At 41.5% G+C, this 26,033-nt stretch overlaps 1 protein-coding gene across 4 annotated transcripts; it reads left to right on the top strand.

The window, feature by feature from the left end:
- Window positions 1-24,217, top strand: Mdm2 (MDM2 proto-oncogene). Of its 4 annotated transcripts, XM_087557259.1 has the most exons (13): window positions 1-164; window positions 659-731; window positions 904-988; window positions 5,358-5,432; window positions 8,306-8,439; window positions 9,478-9,527; window positions 15,011-15,069; window positions 15,345-15,441; window positions 16,153-16,301; window positions 19,645-19,800; window positions 21,076-21,153; window positions 22,412-23,018; window positions 23,628-24,217. In XM_087557259.1, the coding sequence occupies exons 3-12, from the start codon at window positions 908-910 to the stop codon at window positions 22,982-22,984; spliced, it is 1,452 nt and encodes a 483-aa protein (XP_087413385.1). In that variant the 5' UTR covers window positions 1-164; window positions 659-731; window positions 904-907; the 3' UTR covers window positions 22,985-23,018; window positions 23,628-24,217. The 4 variants fall into 4 exon arrangements, with proteins under 4 accessions (XP_087413385.1, XP_087413387.1, XP_087413384.1 ...); XM_087557261.1 differs by lacking the exon at window positions 904-988; XM_087557258.1 differs by having other exon boundaries at window positions 22,412-24,217.
- Window positions 24,218-26,033: the final 1,816 nt, after the last annotated feature.

The raw sequence follows: 26,033 nt of genomic DNA, 5'->3' as shown, positions 1-26,033 counted from the left end.
GTTAACGGGGCCTCCGAAGCCGGGGTAGCCTAGGAGCGGCCGCGTTCTACGTCAGGAGCCGCTGTCGCTTCGCTCGACCTCCCGAGCGAAATGGTCTCTCAAGTCCCGGCCACCGGGCCTCCGCGCTCCCCATGAAGGGTCGGAGGCCGCGCGGGGAGTAGCAGGTACCCGCCAGGAGCGACGCGACGTGCGGGGTTGGGCGGTGGCGAGTTCTGATCATTCCCGAGTCCTCTGGGGCCCACTCGCAGCCCGAGACGGCTCGCGGGGTCGCGGGGCGACGGTTTGTTGGCGCCGGGCCATGATGCCCTTATTCATCAGGGTGAGGTGGGGGGGTCTGGGTTAACACAGCGCACGCGCGGAAGAGGATGACGGGGGTAATGGAGGGAGGGGAGAGGAGAAGAGCCGGGGTCTCCCGGCAGGCCCCGCGCCCGGGGGCGGCTCCGGGGTCGCGCTGGGCTCACTGCAGGGGTCGGGGAGGTAACAGGTGCCTGGTGGTGGGACGTGGCTTCCGGGACGGGTGGGACTGGGCTGTGCCTAGTTGACTCAGCTTTTCCTGTGGGGCTGGTCAAGTTAGGACACGTTCAGCGTTGGCTGTTGGAGGAGCTAAGTCCTGACATGTCTCCAGCTGAGGCTATTTAAACCCTGCTCGTTTCCGCAGCGGTCTGCAGGCGAGCGGAGACGGACACACCGGGGACCTCTCCGACCACCGTGCTTCTGCTGCGCGCCTCCAGGTAAGGAATCGTTTCGCTAATGCGGTTTTGCACTTGGAAGCTACTGTTGAAAGACGTTTTCTGTTGTCTCTTTTCGTAAATGCATTTATTTGCTGTGTTTTTCGCAGATATTTTGCTATTTCAAGTTTTTATCGTGTATGTTGTTTTCTTTCTCTTTTTTTCCTACTTGCAGGCCAATGTGCAATACCAACATGTCTGTGTCTACCGAGGGTGCTGCAGGCACCTCACAGATTCCAGCGTCGGAACAAGAGACTCTGGTTGGTATTTCTGTCTTTAGTGTGTAAAAAAAAAGCTTGCTTTTACCAGGTAATTAAGGAAACAAAATTTAAACCTGAATTATAGCGCAGTCCTTTAAGTATTTACCTACAAACTTGTAACTCTCTCAGTTGTAATTGCATTAGAGAGTGGTCACTATGATCTGTATTCCCATAGCCCTTCACCTGACGCTGGCTTTAGAAAGGCATTCACATTGTGTGGATGCTGCCGTTCAAGACATCACTGTTTAACTTTCTAAATGGTAATCTGAAAGTTATAGAAGTATCCGTGCTTTTTTGTGAAGATTTTAGTTAGAGGAATGCATAAAATATATCAAGTTCCAGTCTTTGCTCTGGATCTCTCGTTTTCTACTTTATATTAACATATAAAGGTGTTGTACAGCTTGTCAGTAAATTACAAAGTTACTTTTAATAGCTGCATAGGATTTGATATTGTGATTGAACCTCAGCTTTTGGGGTGTGTGTATGCAAGTACTGTACTACTGAGCTGAGCTACATTCATAGTCTCATGACTACGGGTAGATGTAAAAGTCGATTCATGTTTTTGAATAAAATAAGGGTGCGATTATTCTGTAATGAAGATAGGGAAATAGAAATCCTAAGTCCTGATTGCAAACTGCTAACTGCTCAGCAAAGGTTAAGGCAGTCTTCACTGCTGCCAGCACCGAATATTACCTGCCTTCTTGTTTTCTTTTTGGTGTAATTTTGTACATATTTGTGAAGAATACATGTATGCAAGTTAAGTAGTTTTCCATTTCTTTAAATTTTAGCATTTCTTTGTTAGAAATCTTCAGACTCTTACTTCTTTATAAAATATGTCCTAAAACCGTAGGTCAGTTTTTAGCATTTCTACTTTATGGAGTAAGATATATTGTAATATTGTTTCAGGGTACATATCCCAGATTTAAGTAGCCTGTTTATTCTGGGTTTACCCAATTTCTGTCTCCCTTTTCCTTTTCTCCCCCCCATTCTTTTTTTTTTTTAAAGATTTATTTATTTATTATATATAAGCACACTGTAGCTGTCTTCAGAAACCAGAAGGAGTCATCAGATCACATTGTAGATGGTTGTGAGCCACCATGTGGTTGCTGGGATTTGAACTCAGGACCTCTGGAAGAGCAGTCAGTGCTCTTAACCGCTGAGCCATCTCTCCAGCCCTTTTTTTTTTTTTTTAAACTTCTTTATTTTATTTCTATGAGTACACTGTGGCTGTCTTCAGACACACTAGAAGAGGTCATCAGATTCCGTAACAGATGGTTGTGAGCCACCCTGTGGTTACTGAGAACTGACTTCTGGAAGAGCAGTCAGTGCTCTTAACTGCTGAGCCATCTCTCCAGCCCCCTCCTCCCCATCTTTTGCATGTTTTTAGTAGCTTGCATAATTCTCTTTTAAGTATAGTTAGCCTAAAAATTTTTTTTTAACAAGTACTGTAACTTGATGTCTTCCCCATTGAGGATATCTTTAAAGAGTCAAATTTATTTATTTTGATAATTTTTGAATTTTCTTATAATGCTTTGTAGGAATTCTTCCATTTCAAGATTATGCACATGTTTAAAGTATTTTCATGTAGCATTTTAAAAAACTTTTCCATTTAGATCTTTACTCAGAACTGTCTTTGTTAAGTATGAGATTACAGTGTTGTCTTTTTATAGTAGTTTTAAAAATCAACTCTTTATCTTCTAAACTTTGATAAGAAACTAGCTTTCCATTGTAGAGTTTTGATTTGACTTAATTTAATATGTAAAGATTTAGAACTTGCTTGGGCAGTACGTACGCTAAAGTTGATACACTAAGGAGACTAGCGTGACTTCTACATAAGTTACATGAGAAAATTAAGGATTAAAAAGTAATTTTCAGGGGTTGGGGATTTGCTCAGTGGTAAGGCGCTTGCCTAGGAAGCGCAAGGCCCTGGGTTCGGTCCCCAGCTCCGAAGAGAAGAACCAAAAAAAAAAAAAAAAAAGAAAAGTCTTTAGAATACCAAAACAATACACAAAAATGATGGTTCCGGTGGTGGTGTCAAATTAAAACAGTTGAGTTTTGCAGATAGAAAGAGCATAGTCAGGTTACATGCTTTCCATCCTAGTTTTCCAAACATTTTCAACCTAGTCAACCCAGTGTACTTACCGTCCTTCAAGCTCTTAATGGTATTTTAAAAATAAACTAAATGTCATCTAAAGTTGATGTTTAGTCCTGTTTGTCCTCACAGCCTATTCTAGCCACGTGTACATAAAGGGCTAGACCATGTGAACTACAGCCATTGCAACAACAGAGTCATAAAAATGACTGTCCTGATAGAGACAGGCGGCTGAGTAGCTAGGAGCATGACTACTTAGAGGACCTGGCTTCCATTCTCAGTACCCACACAGTGGCTCTTCTAAGCCATCTGTAACTCCAGTTCCAGGGGGTCCAACACTCTTTTGTGGCCTCCCTGGAGACCAGGGACACAAATGGTACCTAGAAGTACACACAGGCAAAACATCCGTATGCATGAAACAAACAAAACTCTGTCCTTACTGGGCAACCATAGTTACAGAACACAAGCGAGTAGAAGCAACACTCATTAAAGCTGTGATGCACAGGAGCACCTTCAGAGTATTTATTGCCGATGGTAAGAAGCTTTGATTTCAGACTTAGGTGGCTGTAGCAAGTTCAGTGCCACTTTATCATGGTGTTTATTGGTATTGGCTGTACTGGCTGCCAGGCTGGGCTCACTAGTGGCTTCGTGGGTAACAGCTTGCTAGTTAGGTGACAGTTGTCCAAGTTTTATTTCTTTAAGGATTCATTTCTTATTTTATGTATATGAATGAATGTTTTGTCTGCATTGTATATGTATACCATGTAGGTGTCTGGTGCTTACAGAAGCCAGAAGAGGGTGTCAGATCCCTTGGAACCACAGTTACAGGTGGTTTTGATCTATCATATGGGTTCTGAGAACTAAATTCAGGGTCTCTATAAGAACAGCAAGTGCTTTTTTTTTTTTTTTTTCTTGGTTCTTTTTTTTTTTTCGGAGCTGGGGACCAAACCCAGGGCCTTGTGCTTCCTAGGCAAGCGGTCTACCACTGAGCTAAATCCCCAACCCCACAGCAAGTGCTCTTAACCTCTAAGCTTCAGCTCCATCAACTATTATCTCACTACTGGGAAAGCTAGATTAGAGTCAGACAAATTGTGGCTGGCTACCTTTTTTTTATAAATAAAGTTTATTGTTATATATTAACTCCTATAGTTTATGTAGTACTTTGCTTTTAAGTTGGCTAGATATGGAAAAAAATGCCTTTTGGCTCCTCTGATCTTACTGGCACGCTCTTCAAAGATCATGTATCATGATTTTTATGTCTGTCTATATGTCTATATCTAGCTTTTTTGAGTGTGAGTGATAAATAAATGATTATAAATGGTGTTGAAGGCATAAACCACATGCACAGAAAATAGTTGTAGTTGAGGGGCCATGATTGTACTCTGAATTACTCATTACCTTGTGACTTGGATTCATTCTCTAGCAGTCAGGAACATGGTATATGGTAGTCGGTGATAGGTTGTTCTAAGAGACATTCTTGTCTCCTGTGTTCTTCTGTAAGTTCCCTTTCAGTAGGTTTATACAATATGGTAAGCAAATTGGATCTCAACTAGATTGTGTGGTAGTAAGCAGATGATACAGTTAGAGGAAGAAAACAGTGCTCTGTGTGTGTATGTGTGGTGTGTGTGTGTGTGTGTGTAGTTCCTGCAGAGGCCACAGTGGTTGTTGGATCGCCTAGAAAGAACTGGAATTTCAGGCACTTCTGGTGGCCATTGGAATTTGGACTTGGGTCCTCTGCAAAAGCAGCAAGTGCTTTTACTCTCTCAGCCATTTCTCCAGCCTCTTTTTTTTTTTTTTTTTTTTTTTTTCTTTTTTTCGGAGCTGGGGACCGAACCCAGGGCCTTGCGCTTGCTAAGCAAGCGCTCTACCACTGAGCTAAATCCCCAACCCCTCTCCAGCCTCTTGATACTGTTTTTTTTTTTTTTTTCCTCCGGAGCTGGGGATCGAACCCAGGGCCTTGCGCTTGCTAGGCAAGCGCTCTACCACTGAGCCAAATCCCCAACCCCTCTTGATACTGTTTTGATCACAACAAATTGTATTTGATTATTTGACATGACATCAAGGATTTGATGATTTCATGATAACGTCATAATAGCTTTTCCAAAAACATTTTCTGTCCTAACTCTTAGTGATGAGCATTTGTACTTAGTATAAAACCAACCTTTTGAAGTACAGCTTGGTAACAAATTGTTGAACACAGCATTTGCTGCCTGTATGGGGCTAGTGCTGGAGAGGACTCATGGGTGTAACATCAGCTCTTTTCTTTTTCTTCTACAGGTTAGACCAAAACCATTGCTTTTGAAGTTGTTAAAGTCTGTTGGAGCACAAAAAGATATTTACACTATGAAAGAGGTGAGCAGGACTGAGGGGTGGAGAATGGATGTCTTAGTGGTTACATATAGGCATCTATGGTGGTTTTCTTAAGTTTATGAGTGAGATTGGGGGGTCATAGAGATTTTGTAATAAGCAAGGACATTACGTTTTGTGATCATTTGAACTATATTTTGAAGGTAAAAATCCTAATTTACATGAATTTCTCCCTCCCTTTTTCCCTCCCTCTGTCCTTTCCTTTCTTCCTTTTTTTTTTTTTAAGACAAGGTCTTACCCTGGCTGTCCTGAAACTCACTTTGTAGAACAGCTGGCTTCAAACTCAAGAGAGCTCTACCTGCTTCTGCCTCTGCCTCTGCCTCTGCCTCTGCCTCTGCCTCTGCCTCTGCCTCTGCCTCTGCCTCTGCCTCTGCCTCTGCCTCTGCCTCTGCCTCTGCCTCTGCCCCTGCCCCTGCCCCTGCCCCTGCCCCTGCCCCTGCCCCTGCCCCTGCCCCTGCCCCTGCCCCTGCCCCTGCCCCTGCCCCTGCCCCTGCCCCTGCCCCTGCCCCTGCCCCTGCCCCTGCCCCTGCCCCTGCCCCTGCCCCTGCCCCTGCCCCTGCCCCTGCCCCTGCCCCTGCCCCTGCCCCTGCCCCTGCCCCGAGTACTGGGATTAAAGGCATGTGCCACCAGACACATTAGCATTTTGTTTCAATTCTTAACTAGAAACCCAGTAGAATTCTTGGTATTTTTGTGTTGTGAACTTATTTGGCAGACTGGTAAAAGTCTCAGGAACAAAAGAATTATATTGATGAGTTTGTTTCTGGCATACTAGAGTAGAAAAGCATTTCGATGTTTAATGGTGACAAAATCAAAAGGCACTACAAATGTTAGTTTGTTTCCTATATTCATAATCGAGGAGAAACCAGCCAGTTGAGATTTAGTGAAATGAAGATAATTTTTCCCCCATCCAAGTTACTGGATTCCCTCAGTTTTATCCAAGGACTTCTTGGGCATCCCTGGACCCCAGTTTGGAACTTGTACAACTGTGCTGGAATGCTCAGGTGGGCTGATTGATGGACAAAACCTTGTATTCATCATTGCCTTAACATTGGTTAGTAAAGAATCGCTTTCAGAGACTAGGCAATTGTAGACAGAATTGGAGATGCAAGTGTTTATCTTTCACTTAAGTTAAGGCTTGTTTACTTAAAACACTCAAGTTCTTGTGATAGGCTAGTGACTTCTCCTCAGTTATACTTCTTGAAGCATCTCAAAGGATACTTTCTAAGAGAAACCCAGGTACCCTTCCTGTCCCACTGACTGTCAACAGTTGTGACCCATAGGCATGGAAGAATTTCCTTTAAGATTGATTGGCTCCTGCTTAGCTAAAGTCTCTTTATGTGTTAAGTGATGTTTTCAGGGATATTAACTTTGGATTGACCTTTATAAATGTTACACAGACATTAAACGAGTATGGATTTAGCAGTAGATGTGAGAAAATAGATGAAGGCCATTAAAAAGATTTAGTGCTTATGCTAAGCCGTATGCGGCAACTCAGCTCTAGGTTATTGCTTTTAGGACACTGCCTGCCAAGTCTCTTACTTAAAACATGAAACTGGGGTTGGGGATTTAGCTCAGTGGTAGAGTGGTTGCCTAGCAAGCGCAAGGCCCTGGGTTCGGTCCCCAGCTCCAAAAAAAAAAAAAAGAAAAGGAGTAAAAAAAACATGAAACTGTCTTTGTATGTTCATCATCTCTTATACTTTAAATTATCTCTAGATTACCTATAATACATAGTATACATAGTTGCTGTACTGTATCACTTAAGGGATATCAACAAGGAAAAACATTACTACATTCAGGATGGATGTCAGGAATAGTTTTAGATCCATAGTCAAAAGAGTCTGTGGAGGTGGGACTTACAGATTGTTTATGTCTGATACCAGTTTTCAGTTACAAGAGCTTTATTCTGGGACTCTTGAGGAAGTAGTGAACCAGTGTGGTAGATAGTACACTGGGGTAGGTGTCCGGGCCTGAGTTAGTTTCTCATCTTTTTTGTTTTTGTTTTTTTTTTTTTCCGTGTGCTGGGTGTCAGACCAAGGGAACACATTTTACTACTGAACAACACTCGTGACCTTATTTTCATACAGTATTGACAATTCTGTGGGGTGTCAGGATGATGAGACTACTGACAAAACTGCACCTGCACTGTAAATGCTATATAGATTATGTTGTTGATGGGCTAGTTTTGGAATAACAAAGTCTGTTGTTTAAACTGATGTAATAGAGCAAATAGAATATAATTTAACTGAATAGTGATGGTTTGGGCCATGGACTATTTGGTGTAGACTACATTAGTAACTGAGAACTGGGAGATGTCTCTAATGATGTCCTGTCCTCCTCTGAGGTCAGAGCTGTTGAAGTATATGTTTGTGACATGTCACTATTCTAATTCATTGCTGTATTTTATTTGATTTTTTTAACTCAATTTTTTTTGTATTACCTCTTTTTTTTCCTTTCCTAGTATATTGAATGTTAGTAAATCTAGGTTTCTGGGCAGAATTAAAATTTATAAGAAAAAAAACAGAAAATACATTTAAGTAATGTGGAGAAACAGTTATTTCTTTTTTTTTTTTTTTTTTGTTCTTTTTTTCGGAGCGGGGGACCGAACCCAGGGCCTTGCGCTTCCTAGGCAAGCGCTCTACCACTGAGCTAAATCCCCAACCCCGAAACAGTTATTTCTATTTTCATCAACTTGGAAGTATTTAAAAGAAGCTTCTACAATACCAAATGTTTGGTCTTGTACATGGATGGTTGTGGATTTGGTTGTTAGTGTAATCTTGTTCAGATAAGTGGCATTGCTAAATGTATATGAAACTGATATGTAATTTGTTTAATACTTAGAAACCATATTTCTGTTCCAGATTATATTTTATATTGGACAGTATATTATGACTAAAAGATTATATGATGAGAAGCAGCAGCACATTGTGTATTGCTCAAATGATCTCCTAGGAGATGTGTTCGGAGTCCCAAGTTTCTCTGTGAAGGAGCACAGGTGAGCCTTCTGTGAGGTTGGTTATAAAAATGCCTGCTGTACATGGGCCTGGAGAGATGGCTCAGTGGTTAAGAGCAATGGCTGCTCTTCCAGAGGTCCTGAGTTCAATTCCCAGTAGCTATATGATGGCTCACAGCTGTTGGTAATGTCAGTTCCCAAGGATCTGGTACCCTCACACAGATAGACATGCAGGTAAACATCAGTGCATATATAAATAAAAATACATCTTAAAAAGAAGCACCAGGGGTTGGGGATTTAGCTCAGTGGTAGAGCGCTTGGGCCCTGGGTTCGGTCCCCAGCTCCGAAAAAAAAAAAAAAAAAAAGAAAAAAGAAGCACCAGCTGGGCAATCATTGGATCTCACCTCTGTCAGAGAGGTCTGTCACCTCTGTCTGTGTACAGAATGCTAAAATTTAGATTCATTTTTGGGGCCCTGCTTCTGTTAACAGTAGTGGCCTTGGTATTTTGAGGGGAGGGGTAATTGTAGTATATCGTGTGGAATCCCAAACTCCAGAGTCTTAACTTTTTTGTTGTAGGGTTTTTTGTGTGTGTGGTTTTGTTTTGTTTTTAACCTGTTCAGCGGTGTGCCCTGTCCACTGGGCTCAGTTTTGGGTCTTTTTTTTTTTTTTCGTTTTTATTTAATGTATATGAATACACTGTCACTGTCTTCAGTCACACCAGAAGAAGACATCAGATCCCATTATAGATGGTTGTGAGCCACCATGTGGTTGTTGGGAATTGAACTCAGGACCTCTGGAAGAGCAGTCAGTGCTCTTAACCATTGAGCCATCTTTCCAGCCTGTGTGGTTTGTTTTTGTGTGCATGCATGTGCACATGCCACTGTGAATGTGGAGATCAGAAGCCCACATTCAGGAGTCAGTCCTCTCCTTCCACGATTTGGGTACTAGGGATTGAACTCAGGTCACCAAGCTTGATCTATTTTGAGACAAGCCCTGTCACTAGTTTGTGTAGGTGTATAAATAACTCTAATTTCCCTCAGCTGTGGGTTCTCTACTTACAATTTCTTTTTTCCTTACAAGGAAAATATATGCAATGATCTACAGAAACTTAGTGGTTGTAAGTCAACAAGGTAAGTTAATTTTGAATATTATAAGCGTACTATAAATTTAAAAAGAGTTCTTTGTGGGGTTGGGGATTTAGCTCAGTGGTAGAGTGCTTGCCTAGCAAGTGCAAGGCCCTGGGTTTAGTCTCCAGCTCTGAAAAAAATTAAAAAAAAAAAAAAAAAAAAAGAGTTCTTTGTGACACAAGGTCTTATGTATTGTAGTCTAATTTCAAACTCTGTAGCAAAGGACCCTTGAGCTTTAAAAAAACTTTTGAGTAGTTTTGTGTATGTATATGTGTGTCTTTGTAGCACGGGACACAGATACCATGCTGTACATGTGGAAGTCAGAAAACAACTTTGTGGAATTGGTTCTACCTTTTACGTGGGTTCTGGTATCCAGCTCAGATCTTTAGGCTTGCATGGCAAGCACTCTTACCTTCTGAGCTGTCTCGCCAGTCCCTTAGTAATGTTTTAAAGGCTTGGGTGTGTATTTAGTGGTAGAGTGCTCTCCTAGCATGTATGCAGCTCTGTTAATCCTTGGCACTGTAAACTACAAAGGCAAATCTTACAGACACATGGCCACTATGTGCTGCTTTCATTTCAGGTTTGTTTTTGGCTCTCTCTAGTATGTTTTGAATTAGCTCTTTGAATTCCACCTGTTTGTGTTTTTTTTTTTTTTTTTTTTTTGTAATTATTTTTGTGTGTATTAGTGTTTTGCCTGCATGTATGTCTGTGTATTATCTGTGTGCAGTGCCTTTGGAGGACAGAAGAGGCCATCAGGTCTCCTTACAGACAGTTATGAATGCTGTGTGGGGGCTGGGAATTGATGCTAGAACCTCTGGCAGAGCAGCCAGGGCTCTTAATCATGGAGCTGTATTTCCAGCCTCTTTTTTTTTTTTTTTTTTTCCGGAGCTGGGAACCGAACCCAGAGCCTTGTGCTTGCTAGGCAAGCGTTCTACCACTGAGCTAAATCCCCAGCCCCTCCAACCTCTTTTTTTTTTTTTTTTTTTTTTTTTGGTTCTTTTTTTCGGAGCTGGGGACCGAACCCAGGGCCTTGCGCTTCCTAGGCAAGCGCTCTACCACTGAGCTAAATCCCCAACCCCTTTTTTTTGTTTTTTTTTTTGGTTCTTTTTTTTTTTTTTTTTTTTTTTTTTTTTGGAGCTGGGGACCGAACCCAGGGCCTTGCGCTTCCTAGGTAAGCGCTCTACCACTGAGCTAAATCCCCAGCCCTCCAACCTCTTTTTTATGTTGTTTTGAGACCTGTCAATTATCCAGTGTCATTTGGAACCCAGTCTTCCTGCTCCCCTCCTAAGTAGCTGGCATTTGCTCATTTATTCAGCACTGCTGGAAGTTGAACTCAAGACTCACCCTTGCTTTTAGAAAGTACTGTACTAGTTAGCTACCCCAGCCAGCCTTTGATTCATCTCATTCTCTCTTCAAAAGTTAAAGTGGCTTCTTTCATTTTATTTGTATGGGTGCTTTTCCTGTCTGCATGTATGCATGCATGTATGTATGTATATGCACCATCTGTGCAGTGCCCAGCAAGGTCAGAAGAAGGGCATGGAGTCTCCTAAGACTGGAGTTAGACTATTGCAAGTGAGTTGCCTGTTACCTCTGGAAGAATCCAGTGCTCTTAAGTCATCTCTCCAGCTCCTCTTTGGAAAAAAACAGTTTAATTATAGGGCCTAGTGTGGTAATGCATACCTTCAGTCTCAGCAGTTGGGAGGCAGAGGCAGAGGAACTTGTCCATCCAAGTTTATGTAATGAGACTCTGTCTCCAAAAAGAAAAAAGAAAGTTTTAATTATGTGTGCGCCCCTTTATGTGGGTATGTGTGCCTGAGTGTAAATGTGGACAGAGGCCAGACGTGTTAGGTTCTCTAGAGCTGGAATTATGGTGGTTTTGAGCTATGGCAGTTGGACACTGGACTTAGATCTGCTGTAAGAGCAATATGTGCTCTTAATCACTGAGTCATCTCCTCAGCCCCATGATTATTCTTTTTTTTCCCCCCCCCTTTGGAGCTGAGGACCGAACCCAGGGCCTTGAGCTTGCTAGGCAAGCGCTCTACCACTGAGCTAAATCCCCAGCCCCTCCCATGATTATTCTTTAAAAAAATTACATTGATTCATGTTTATGAGCATTTTTGTGCCTTGATGTGCATTGGAAAGTCAAAGGACAGCTTGGGAGAGTCAGGTCTCCTTCCATTGTGGGGGTCAGTCCTGGAGCTCAAGTTCTGGATTGAACTTAGGTCTTTTACTTAAAGGCCAAGGCCAAGTGGTTCTTACTGAAAGTTACTTTGTACATAGTTATATTAGGACTATACACTTGAGTAGGAAATGTATGTGAACTAAAACTGTTCTATGAAAATAATACAAAATTGAATGTCCTGCTATCTATTGAAACCTTGGGTTGTCAGGATTTCTTCTGAAGAACAGACAGTGTCAAACGTTGCTCGGTAGAAGTGGTATCAAACCTCAGAATGCATTGAATTACCTAGGCAGGACCTTGAAAGAACGGGGTTTCATCTCTTCTCTTCTCTTGCCCCTCTTTCTATTCTTTCTCTTGTTCTTGATGGACACTTACCATTTTTAGGTAAGCACCATTTTAGCTCTCTACTTGGCAGTTGTTCTTTAGTGAATGGAGCACAGGTCCTCATGTGTGGTTCACAAGCACTCTGACGCTGAGCTCCATACCTAGACTGATGTAATTCATATTTTGGGGATGCAGCCTTTTTGAGAATCTAGTAAAGGTACTTGATTTTCATTCTATAAGTGTACACATGTGGATAGTATTTTAATTGTCTTTCTTCCTTTCTTCCTTTCTTTCTTTCTTTCTTTCTTTCTTTCTTTCTTTCTTTCTTTCTTTCTTTCTTTCTTTCTTTCAAGAGTTTCTCTTTAGATTCATCCACCTGCCTCTGCTTTCCAGGCTTTCACACCACCATACCTGCTAGTAGTTGTATTTGAATACTAGTAGGTGTGGGCTCTGAAACACCATAAACCTTACAGTTTATCCTTATAAATACTGTGTTCAGAAGCTTGCTTGGTTTCTAGACTGAACCGAGCACTCTCTTGTGATCCCACTATATTTCATTCCACATTCAGGATTCAATGTGTTATGTACACATTGTGTTGTAAAAGGCACCAGGATCTTCCCTTAACAAAGAACAAAGTAATGATTAGTTTGGCAACTGAGACTATGATTTTTGGCTTCTGCCTCATGATGCTGAGATTACTGGGACCGCTCCTTATGTTGTTAGATGGCACAATATACAGTTACAGGATCCGATAGTATTTTGAATATTCTCAAGTATCTAATAGTCATTCACTTAGTAAATTTTGACAGAATTAAAGGATAACCTGTAGATTACTGACATTTTCTCTTTCGGTTTTGTGTTTCAGTTTAGTTAAAGTAATTTTGAAAATCCTAGATGAGTCTTGTCAGCCTTGTCAGACCTATTACTTTATTACGTGTTTTTTAACTATTACACATCCTAAGACAGAGTTCCCAGATATATAGCCTATCTATGTATTCACTTTAAAATTTGTATAATGCCATAACACAAGACAGTTAACCGTGGGGTTGGGGATTGGCTCAGTGGTAGAGCAAAAAAAAGACAGTTAACTGTGGTAGCTCATTGTTTGGAGGCGCTCAGTCAGTGCCTAACCATGACTTCACTGTTGATGGAAGTGTGTTAGGGTGGTAGTGTAGGGTATTTGATTATGACTTTTGAGTAATTTTATCCATTCCAATTCTGGAACTTGGATGTTTTGAGAGCTTGGTCCGTAAAACTACACCTGTCTATCTGTATAACTCATTTAAATTCATTATTTTTCCAAGCTAAATCTTTGACCTTGTTACAGTTCTCTCCTGGTAAGTGGTAACCACCTTTTTCATCTAGTTAGACTCTTTTTTTTTTTTCGGAGCTGGGGACCGAACCCAGGGCCTTGTGCTTGCTAGGCAAGCGCTCTACCTCTGAGCTAAATCCCCAACCCTTCTAGTTAGACTCTTAGGATCCTCTTTAACACTTTTTTCTTACAAACACCTGATCTTAATTTTTCTTAAGTTGATTGTCTTAGTTAGGGTTTGCATTGCTGTGAAGAGGCACCATGACCAAGGGGGGCCCACCCGCCCCCCCTGAGCTGAGGACCGAACCCAGGGCTAGCGCTCTACCACTGAGCTAAATCCCCAACCCCATAGGCAACTCTTATGATTGGGACTGGCTTACACTTCAGAGGATAAGTCCATTATCCTCAAGGCAGGAATCATGGAGATGGAGGAGCTGAGAGTTCTATAGCTTGTTCCAAAGGTGGGAACTGGCTTAGGAAAGCAAGCAAGAGGCTGGTTTCTCCACACTTGAGCAGAGGAGCCTCAGAGCCCAGCCCCACGGTGAGGCACTTCCTCCAACAAGGCCACACCTCCTAATAGTACCACTCCCTGCGACAAGCTTATTCAAACCACCACTTGGTTTAATACAGTTTTGTATTTCAAATACTGTTTGCTTGCTTCTGTACTCTACTGTTTGTTTTCCCATATGGACATGGGGTCCAGGACCTCCCACATGCTGAGGACTCTTCCACTGAATCACTACAGCCCTTTTTTCCCTTTGACAGTCTCACTGAGTTGCCCAGGCTGGCCTGGGATTTGTAATCCTTCTGTCTAAGCCTGCTGGAGATGATTGGTGTAAATCACCATGCCCAGTGGGTTTGTTGTTGTTGGTTTCTGTGGTTTTGATGTTGTTATTGGTTTTGTTTTTTAAATTCTATTTTGTCAGAGTGGTTTGTTGTTTATTTAGGAGTTTTATGATTGCTCCCTGGGGAGAATAGTTCTTGAGCTAGAAAATTATCTCTTGCACTAAAGCACTTTAATGATGAGAGGTTGCAAGATGGCCTCCCGCAAGATTAAATAATTGCTTAAATAACTGTTGAGAAGAACGACATTTTATGCTGTTAGGCTGAACACCCATGGCTCTGTGCACAGCGACTCTGCATTTTACTGTTTCAGTACAAATGAATTAATTTTAAGTTTGTGCCACAGGAATTGTTTGTGTCTGCATGCTTTCTTCAGTATGTAGACATACTCCTTCAGTCTGGAGTGCCTTTTTTTTTTTTTTTCCTTCTTTTTTTCCGGAACTGGGGACCGAACCCAGGGCCTTGCGCTTGCTAGGCAAGCGCTCTACCACTGAGCTAAATCCCCAACCCCTGGAGTGCCTTTCATGTACCAGCTTCAACATAGGCCATTCCAGAATCTGTCCTGGTAGTTCTTCAGAATTCCTTTCCCCTGTGTATACTAAACAATACTTTTGTTTCCTCTGCTAGTATATCTTAAAATTTGCTTATTTTACTTCATAATTCCTGTTTAATTTATATCTCTATCATGCAGATGACATTTAACACAAATGGTTAATATTTGTTAAAAGGTTAAATTTTGTACAGGGCATGTGTTAGACTGGTATATGTTGAATTCTTGCTTTCTTTGTTTTGATTCAGTTTTTACTTTTTCTTACAATCCTCAGACTCTGGAACATCGCCGAGTGAGAGCAGATGTCAGCCTGAAGGTGGGAGTGACCTGAAGGTAATACTCCGTAAAGTTCTTATCTCTGTGTGTGTGTGTGTCCTCCAGCCAGAAGACGGTGTCAGATCACCTGGAGCTGCAGTTACCCCAGACATGACGGAAACCAAACTCATCTAGGCAAAAGCAGCACACGTTCTTAATCTCTGAGCCACCTCTCCAACTTCATGACAAACAGTTCTTGAAAATTGGGAGGGTTATATAAAACAGAATTTGGAACAGCCACTGTTTTATGTGTGCAATACTTTGCAATATTTTACTTTTTATTATGTATTTAGGACCCCGTGCAAGCATCACAAGAAGAGAAACCTTCATCTTCTGATGTAGTTTCTAGACCATCTACCTCATCTAGAAGGAGAGCAATTAGTGAAACAGGTACATAAGGAATATTTATGTGACATACTAAACAGTTGCTTGGTGTTTCCCTTTAGGGTCAAATGACCCTTTCACAGGGGTCTCCTAAGACCACTTAAAACCAGATATTTAATTCATTATGATTCATGTTAGCAAAATTATGGTTATGAAGTAGGAATTGTATTAAAGGATCCATAGCATTAGGAAGGTTGAGAGCCCCTGCACTAGACTCCCAATAGAAGATGAAGCTTAGCTTAGCTTAGCTTAGCTTTCCTTTCATTTCCTTTCCTTTCCTTTTCTTTCCTTTCCTTTCCTTTCCTTTCCTTTCCTTTCCTTTCCTTTCCTTTCCTTTCCTTTCCTTTCCTTTCCTTTCCTTTCCTTTCCTTGTCTTTTTTTTGAGACAGGGCTTCTATATAGACCAGACCAGCCTCACGTAGTTTTATTTTTAGAGCTTAATGTTGACAGGAAAACTGTACACTGCTGGATCAGTAAAAGCTCTAGATGGATTACACCTCCCTAACTTGTGCAGGTAAAGGTCACAAAGAAGGTTGCAAGCTCATAAGTAGAGCTTGTACTTAGTTGAACACATCCAATGAAACTCTGTTGACTGATATTCATGGTTGACTTTTCTGTTTAATGTAATTGAAATTAAATTTTGTTGCAAATAGGTGCTGTTTGTAAATCAGTCACAATACAGGGATTTTTAACTACCCATTTGTCTTTCCTATCTAGAAGAGAACACAGATGAACTACCTGGGGAACGACAGAGGAAGCGCCACAGAGCCCTGTCCTTTGATGAGAGCCTGGGTCTGTGTGTGCTCAGGGAGATATGCTGTGAAAGAAGCAGCAGCAGCGAGGCCACAGACACCCCCTCACATCAGGTACTGCTCGGCTTTAAGACATTTTATTTTGTAATATGTAAGTCTTGCCTGCCAGAATGCATACCACATGCATGCAGTGCCATTGGATGCCAGAAGAGGTTGTGGAATCCCCCGGAACTGGAGTCAGGGATGGTTGTGAGCTACTATGTGGGTAATGGGAGTAGAACCTGGGTCCTCTCCAAGAGCAGCAAACCATCTAAAGTCCTGCATTCTGGTTTTAAATAAAACAAGTCTTTAAAAAAATTTAACTATTCTCTACAGTCTTTTTTTTTTTTCTTTTTCTTTTTTCTTTTTTTCGGAGCTGGGGACCAAACCCAGGGCCTTGCGTTTGCTAGGCAAGAGCTCTACCACTGAGCTAAATCCCCAACCCCTATTCTCTACAGTCTTAAGAAGCCTATAAATAAAATGCCTGTTTTTGATGTGAGATTGTTGCTGAACACAGCAGTGGTAAATTTTAATCTCACATCCAGTCCTGGTTAGGAGATAAGTTAGTAGAGGAGAGGAGCTCTGCTCCTGGTAAAGTTAACACAGAGTCCATCCCTGCTGACGTCATCCCTTATACTAGAGAGCCTTTGTGGAACACGGTGCTAGTAGTCAGTCAGGTGGGTTGTAGCATAAAGTCAGCTGAACATTTAGAAGACTTTTTGAATAACAGAAGGTAACTGGAAATTTAGCTCAATTATATACCATAGAAATCTAAAGCAAATTTGTTTTGATTGATTGATTTCTTGCCAAGAATCCAGTCCAGGTCACATGTACTAGGCAAGCACTGTACCATTATAACCTAACCCTTGAGTGCTTAAAGGGCTCACAGGGTAAATGCTGGCTGGCCTGGAACTTTCTATGGAAGCTCACCTTGAACCTCAGAGACCCGCCGCTCTCTGCTTCCCCAGTTTTGGAGTAAAAGGAATGTGCTTGCTAAAGACTCCCTTCAAACACTGGGAGGGTTACCTGAGCTGGAGTCCTGTATCAGTAAGGACAGTGCTGATGGTCATTCTCTGTTAGTAGACCTACATTGTACACAGCTAAAGACTAGTAAATAGGCCTCTGATTTCTAGATCTATGTATGACATATTAACTGTGTGTGTATACATACAACATATCTATGTATGACAGATAGTAAATTAGGGCCATGCTTATTTATTTATTGAAAACTGGGCTGTAATAAAAAGGGTTGTGTTTTTGTGGGGACTGAATAGATGGCTCAGTGGTTAAGAGCACTTGGAGCCACACCTATTCCAACAAGACCACACCTCCTGACTTTGCCACTTCTACAGGCTAAGCATTAAGCATATTTAAATCACCACAACATCTAGACACATATGAATAAGAAAAAATATGAAAAAGAAAAAATTTTAAAGGGTGATGTTGTTTGATTTTTTTTTTTTTTTTAATGTGGCACTGGACAATGCACTATGTCCTCAACCTACTGCCTTCCAACATGCTAGGCAGACTTCTTTTCAAAGGACTTTAGCATTCAAACAAACAAATAAAAACAAAACCAACTACCAAAACAACTGCAGCCTTGGTGTTTCAGTTTCTTTTTGGTTGCTGTGACCAAGGCAGCTTACCTAAGGAGGAGCTCTGCTTGGCTGACACTCCAGAGTGCTGAGAGTCCATCAGGTTGGGGAGGCGTGGCAGAGGGAGGAGCGGTGTCAAAGTGGGAAACTGAAAACTTGGATCCTTAACTTCAAGCGTGAAGCAGAAAGACCAAGTGGAAATTAGCAAGGTGTTTTAAATCTCCAAGCTCTCTCTCAGTGATGTACTTGTAGTAAGGCTACTCCTCCTAGGCCTTTCCAGACATTGCCACCCACTGATACCAAGCATTCACCACCACACTAGCTATATGACAGTGTCTCGTGGTCACTGTTCAGATATTGTTAAATTTAGCTAACATTTTCAAAACAGTTTCTTTGCGTATACCAGGCTGGATTTTAACTCAAGAGATCCACCTGCCTCTGTTTCCTGAGTGCTGGGATTAAAGGCATGTGCCACCATCTCCTGATTTCAAAACAATTTCTATATTATATTTAAAAAAAACATTTTTTTGTGTATGTGTTACAGGTGTTTATGTCTGCCACAATTGGTTTTTGGGGATAGTGAGAGTCAAAGGACAGTTTGAGAAAATCCCTAGTTCTTAATGAGTTCTTAATGCTTCTCCAGTTTTATCATTACTTGGAAGTCTTGACTTAGAAATTTATTAAATAATACACTTTATTTTTGTTGATTGCATATAGACCATTTTATACCTCAAGCTGACTATATTTTCCAGAAGAGAAATGATTATGTCTGACGTTAAGCAGCATTTTGGTAGCAAATTGAGAATGCCTGTGTTCTAAATTCTAGAGTAATATATTTTTCTTAATTGTAAATAAGTTCATTTGCAGATCAACTTAGTGTATGATTTGAAGTTGAATCTCTTTTGTGTTTTTTGAGACAGGGTCTCTATTTAGTCCTGGCTCTTGGTTATCCTGGAGCTCACTGTGTAGACCAGGCTGATCTTGAACTCTCAGAGATCTTCCTGTCTCTGTCTCCTGAATGCTAGGATTAAAGACATACACCATCATGCCTGGTCTTGAAATTGAATCTTTTAATCTCAGCACTCAGGCAGCAGGGACAGCAGAACTCTCTGAGGTAATAGCCAATATGGTGTACATAGCAAGTTCCAGGCCAACCAAGGCTACTTCAGAAACCCAGATGCCATCTTTGTGTTTGTGTCTAACTGCATTCTACCACACTAATAGTGTGAGGAGGGAGGCCTTTACCTTGTATCTTAGTAGGAATGCGGGTGTATATAATCACACATGTAGGAAAGACCATTAAATGTAGAAGAACTTTTATTTATGGTATTGTGAGAAGCTTAGCCAAAGGAAGATGAGCAGGACTCAGATTATCTTAGTGAGGAAAAGTTAGTGTGCAGATTGGTTTAGAAAACAAGATCTGGGGGTTGGGGATTTAGCTCAGTGGTAGAGCGCTTCTAGCAAGCACAAGGCCCTGGGTTCAGTACCCAGCTCCAAAAAAAAGAAAAAAAAAAAAAAAACCAAAAAAACAAGATCTGGCTGGAGCATGGTGTCGAGTAGGGTGAAGGATGTGTTTAGCAGACATTTAAAAATTTTAATGCAGTCATACTCGGGACCTCGGGGCTAAGGGGCTTTTGATTTTTTTTCCTTCATGAAGTAGAATTTGGAGCAGGGAAAATTCAATATTAATGTAATAACCTTAACCTAGTACTTATCTATGTAGTATGAGGCTGAGAAGGAAGTAGTGGCCCAGGATGAATCAGGAAGCTCTGAATGAGGCCCAGAGGCAATGTATTTACATTTACTTTATTCTTTCTCCATAGGATCTTGATGATGGCGTAAGTGACCATTCTGCTGATTGCCTGGATCAGGATTCAGTTTCTGATCAATTCAGTGTAGAATTTGAAGTTGAGTCTCTTGACTCAGAAGATTACAGCCTGAGTGATGAAGGGCATGAGCTCTCAGATGAGGATGATGAGGTGGGCTTCCATGTTTATTAGCCTTTTTTTTTTTTTTTTTTTTTTTTTTGGAGCTGGGGACCAAACCTAGGGCCTTGCGATTCTTAGGCAAGCGCTCTACCACTGAGCTAAATATCCCCAACCCCTTATTAGCCTTTTAATAAGATGAAGAAGTGGTCTATGTAGATTCTCTTGAATTCTTGCTTTTCCATTTGTTCAAGATAGAATATTGCTTTGTGGTCTTGAGGTGAAATTTTATAATTTCTTTGCTTGCTGGCTTGCTTGCTTGATTTATTTATAAAGATGTATTTATTTGTTATGTGTACAGCATTCTGTCTGCATGTATGCCTGCAGGCCAGAAGAGGGCACCAGATCTCATAGATGGTTATTAGCCACCATGTGTTTGCTGGGAATTGAACTCAGAACCTTTGGAAGAACAGTCGGTGCTCTTAACCTCTGAGCCATCTCTCCAGCCCTTTGCTTGATTTATTATAGTCTCATATTATTAAGTAAAAACCTTAGGAGAGTTTGAACAGTGTTTTTAAACTTTTTGAGTTGACTGGGTGTTTTTGCTGCTTTTTTTTTTTTTTTTTTGAGACTTGGTTTCTCTATGTAGCCTTAGCTATCCTGGAACTTGCTTTGTAGACCAGGCTGGCCTCACATCTGCCTGTGTCTGCCTCCCAAGTCCTGGGACTAAAGACGGGCACTGCCACTGCTCTGCTAAAGATGAACATTCTTAGAATGGCTTGCCCACAGAACTCTCCATTTGTCTTCCCATTTATGTATTTATGTATGTATGTGTTTATTTGTTTTTGAGACAGAGTATCGCAATGTATCCCTGGCTGATCCCGAACTGGCTATCTAGACCAGGCTGGCCTCGAACTCACAGGAATACTTTTGCCTCTTCCTTCTGAGTGCTGGGACCAAAGGTGTGAGCCTTCTGCCCCTCCCTTCTCAGTACTGACTTGTTTTTCACAAATGAAAACGTGCAGCAAACAGTGTCACATGGAACCTGGATATCTTTCTTGGAGTTACTTTATCTTTACTATTTCCAGTTGTTTTCTGGCTAATGACTCCTACATTTATAAAATGTTCTCTTGAGTTTTCTGTTTGGTTCTAAATATTTAACAATTCTTGCCATGTGAGAAAAGATTTTACTTTGCTGCCTGACTTGAACTGCATTTAACTTTCTTTCAGAACTTCTCATGGCTCAAGCTATTTGTTTAAGACTTACTAAGAATTCAGGCCTTCTGGTTGAAGGGTTAAATTGATGAATTAATGAATTTGTCTTATTAGGTCTATCGGGTCACAGTCTATCAGGCAGGAGAAAGCGATGCAGACTCTTTTGAGGGAGATCCTGAAATTTCCTTAGCTGTAAGTATATAGATTCTTCAAAGAAATAAAAACACAATGTTGAGATCAGAATTAGGAAAATATGGTTAATTTACTTTTTCAAGTGAGGTAGTTTCATACTGTTAAAACTTTAAAACTCTTATGACTTAAAGCATTTCTTTCTTTGTTGTAGTGAGATCTGTTGCTTCATTTGTTGTGGTGGAACAACAACTTGAACAACCTGGAAACTGGATATATTTATTCAGGGTACACTAGGAAATGTCCTCAGTTTATGCAAGGATATAGAGTATGTTCAATAATGAGGCAGGGATCGGGAAGAGTTTGCCTTTCTAGGTGTGTAAAGAGAAGTCGGGATAAGGAAGAGACACTGGGCGGTTGGAGAGAGCACAGGACGACACTGACAAGGACGGGCATATAGTGGATTGTGGTGAGAAGAGTAGATTTCAGTTCCAGTAGCTGACAGGGATTGTGCGCAACTTGTCTTCCAGGTGGAAACAGGATCTTTAGCTGCACTGGGGCCTTTAGAGCATGTCTTAACGAGTCCTAGCAACTGCTATGTTGGAAGTGGTTCTCTAGGAAGAGCAGGTTTCATCTAGATTTATCATATAATGTCTTTGCACTGTCCAGGATTGAGCTTTGAAGGAAGCGGGTATAGACCTTAGATACAGAGGAGAAGGTGCTGTACTTGAGCTAAGTGGATGAGCTCATCTATCTGTATCCTTAAACAAATAAAACTTGAACAGATATACAGTACAGTACATTTTGAGGGTCTATAATTTTTTTTAGGTTTTTTCTTTCTTTCTTTCTTTTTTTTTAAAAAACCCTCTTTTTACTGTGCTAGGGATTGATATTAGGCCTGCAGTCAAACCAACATCTTTTTTTTTAAAGGATTATTTGATGTATATGAGAACACTAACTGTGGCTGTCTTCAGACACACCAGAAGAGGGCATCGGTTCCCATTACAGGTGGTTGCGGGCCACCATGTGGTGCTGGGAAGAGCAGCCAGTGCCTGGAACCTCTGAGCCATCTCTTCAGCCCGAAACTAACACCCCTTATTCCATATAGTGCACCGTTTTGTGTGTATGTGTAGGGAAGGTACCTGAAGTCCGCTCTGTTGGCTAATTTGTGGTCTGTAGTATTAGCTATAGTCCTCATGTTCTTTGCCTGCTTATGTGAAATATGAGTGCTGAGCATTAACCATGGTCTACCTCAGCCCTATTGACGTTAATTAGTCTTGCTATGAATACTAGTTAAGAGTTGCTGTCTTTTTTATTGAAGGACTATTGGAAATGCACCTCGTGCAATGAAATGAATCCTCCCCTTCCATCACACTGCAACAGATGTTGGACCCTTCGTGAGAACTGGCTTCCAGACGATAAGGGGAAAGATAAAGTGGAAATTTCTGAAAAAGCCAAACTGGAAAGCTCAGATCAGGCAGAAGAAGGCTTAGATGTGCCTGATGGCAAAAAAGTGACAGAGGATGATGCTAAGGAGTCATCTGCTGAGGATAGCGAGGAAAAAGTGGCCCAGATGCTCCTGTCACAGGAGAGTGACGACTATTCCCAGCCGTCGACTTCCAGTAGCATTGTTTACAGCAGCCAAGAAAGTGGCAAAGAGTTGAAGGAGGACACACAAGACAAAGAGGAAAGTATGGAATCCAGCTTCTCTCTGAACGCCATCGAGCCATGTGTGATTTGCCAGGGGCGGCCTAAAAATGGTTGCATTGTTCACGGCAAAACCGGACACCTGATGTCATGTTTCACGTGTGCAAAGAAGCTAAAGAAGAGGAATAAGCCCTGCCCCGTGTGCAGACAGCCGATCCAAATGATTGTGCTCACGTACTTCAACTAGACGGCGGGCAGACGCAGACCTTTACACTTCTAATGTATGACCCCCAAATTAGACAACATGGGTATTATTTTCATACATTAAAGCCGGAGCATTGTCTTAGTCTACATAAAGTTCATTTGTAATTTATCCTCGAGAGTAAGAATAGTAACTGTTTTCTTCCTTTTAGGAAAATTTCAGTTGATTATTTTATATTTGTGTTTTAACGTAATTTGCATTAGCTCTTTTCATTTTCCTTACGTTTTAAGTAATCTCCACTTGGAAGGACTTTTGAAAGTATACTTTATACAGTGAGAAGTCCTCTCCATCTCTGTCTCTTGGAGATAATGATAGGCTATCGAATTGTGCTTGATTTCCTTTTTTTTCCTTGTTAATATTTAATTTATTTAGTATCTTTCATGTAAAGAGTTAAAGACTATGTGAAGGATTGAGTGTATATTTAAGTTATTGAAATTCTGAACCTCCTTAGTTCTCTTAAGTGGGGGTTGTGGGCTGCAGAGAAGAGTCAGCCGGTAAAGGCGCCCACTGTGTATGCCTAATGACACACATTTGATCCTTGCAACGCCCAGAAAGAGAGAACCAGTTCCACAAAGTAGTTCTCGGATCTCCAAATGGATTCATATACACACTTTTTTTTTTTTTTAAGGTCTGAGTTGCATCTGGTGATACATAAGTGAAAACACACACCTTGTTTTCCAGCTTTTTGTCATATGGGGTGTGGCACGAGTGTTGCAGTCTGTCCCAGGTTGAAAAAGTCTGTGGCCCTTCGAAGCACCTTCATGGCCCGCTCCATGGTTCCTGATGGCTGTTGAAGTTTCAGGCCTGTACTTAGTCTAGGTTAGAAACCAGTCCATTCAGAAAGACTAAATCAGAGCATGGATGAAGTGGATCCTCCAACCGTGTAGATGAGTCTCTTGATTCATAATAAGAATCTTCCATTTTAATTGAAGGGTCATGCCTAAGTGTAGAAAACAAGTTCCCTAACTGTATGGAGTAACCAAAGGATAGTTCTGTATTGAAGTTGACTTAAAGTATCAAAGATCACTCCCCACATGATTTAGCAGTTAAGTCGGAGGCAGCGCCTCAGCCTGGGCATCCTAACTCTGGACTTTGATTCCCCATTTACAATGTAATACTGAGGTTATATCCTAGTATTACTAGTTCTTAAATGTTTATTTAGGTGTGGTAGACATACATTATTTATTTGCAAATAAATGGTTTATTGAATTGTTTCAAGAGATTTGTCTTGCACATTTTTCTGTCAGTGGTCTTTTTATAGTTCATTTTTATTTTATGTTCATTGGTGTTACTGCTATAAGTCTGTCTGTGAGGGTGACAGAAACCTGGAACTATAGTTGCAGACAAGTGTGAGCCGCCGCGTGGGTGCTGAGGATGTATCCCTTGCTCTCTCTGCCTTTTTAAAGTTTAACGTGTGGGAATACTCTGTCTACACTGCCTTGAACTACGTGCATGCAGTGCCTGAAGAGGCCAGAGGACGTGTGCTGTGACACCCTGTCCTCTGCAGGAGCACCACACAGCTGTCCCCAGGCCACTTGGGTTTTGAGATGTGCTCTCTACTGTCCTAGTGGTCACAGATTGGGCCAGACTAGCTGGCCAGCGGGTCCCATGGATTTGCCTGCCTGTCTGCAGTTCCAAGACTCCATCTTATGCAGCAGCTTACCATCCTCATGCTCTCGTCTACACCCTTTGTCGACAGCCAGTTGCCAGCCTCCCGTGCTTTTCAAAGCCCCCTTAAAAGCTTTAGCAGGAGTTAATACAACAATACTTGTATTGGGTACTTTCATACATGAGCATGGTGTACTCAGATCATACCCATCCACCCTTTCCCAATCCCAGATACCTCATAACTTCCCTGGTGTGGCTCCTTTTGTTGTTAATAGCCCAATCAGTATCCCCCTGCCTTCAGAATACTATCTAACAGTATGAAATCATCAGAATAGTCTCTCCCCTTATGAATTCCCAAACTAAGCTTTTTAGATCTATTATTTCTATGCTGGATGACTCATATTACTTGTTTACAACTCCCCAAGCCTGTTATTTGGGGCTTCATACAGGGTTATAGCAACACTCTATTAGAAGTACAGGTATGTGCCATCGTGCTTGGTTTCAATGTCTTGTTGGTCTAATCTCCCAGAACTCACATTGGCCTTAAACTCTCTTAAGTAGCCAGAGATAGCCTTGTATTCCCTGTCTATAATTTAGCCCCTCCTCTCAAGGGTGAGGTTACCTGTGTACCATAGAGCCCAGGGCTTTATGTATTCTGGACAGCACTTGCCAACTGAGCCACATCCTCTGGATTCCCTCTGAGACCGCTGCTTGCTTTTCATGTTCCAAAACCTCTTCTGCTGAAATATTATGTTCTTTTATATAAGAATTTAAAAATTATATGAAGACTGGTCTTTAATAAGACTAAGGTCAGAATTGTAACAAAGGATTTCTTCCTTCTACCCCCAACCCTTTACATAAAAGTATACCTCCTTTCCACTCCAAGACAAATTTTTGTTTTTTGAGACAGGTTTCTCTGTGTAGCCTAGGTTGTCTTGGAACTTACTCTGCAGACCAGACTGGTCTCGAACTCAGAGATCCCCCTGCCTCTGCCTCCCATGTGCTGAGATTAAAGGAGTGAATCACGACCACCATGGTGGACATTCTCTTTTGATAAAATGGATTTCCAGAGTCAGCTGAGCATGGAACTGACTTAGAAGCAGCATACTGGCAGGGCTGTGCCCATCAGCAGTGACTCCCAACTGCTACCAGGATCGTTTTAAGAGGTTGCTCACCCAACAGAGAAAGGGATTCGAGTTCAGTTTCATTTTAAAAACACTGAGCATTCGAAATAGATACTTCATTGTTGGACACAGGCCTTGGTCAGTTAGAATGCTTACTTGATGTAAGTTAATGAGTTGCCCTTTTTTCTCATTATAAAAGTAACATATACCACTTTTGGAGGCTGGGTTTAAGCTGTGGAGAGAAATTCTGTTCTTTCACACTCGTTAGAGAAATGAGAGGAGGGGGCAGATTTGCTATTCAG

This window comes from Rattus norvegicus, chromosome 7 (genome assembly GCF_021556685.1).
Source record: "Rattus norvegicus strain SHRSP/BbbUtx chromosome 7, alternate assembly SHRSP_T2T, whole genome shotgun sequence".
Taxonomy (NCBI): domain Eukaryota; kingdom Metazoa; phylum Chordata; class Mammalia; order Rodentia; family Muridae; genus Rattus; species Rattus norvegicus.
The sequence above is the reverse complement of the archived record's forward strand: the minus strand, read 5'-3'. Positions and strand labels throughout refer to the sequence as shown.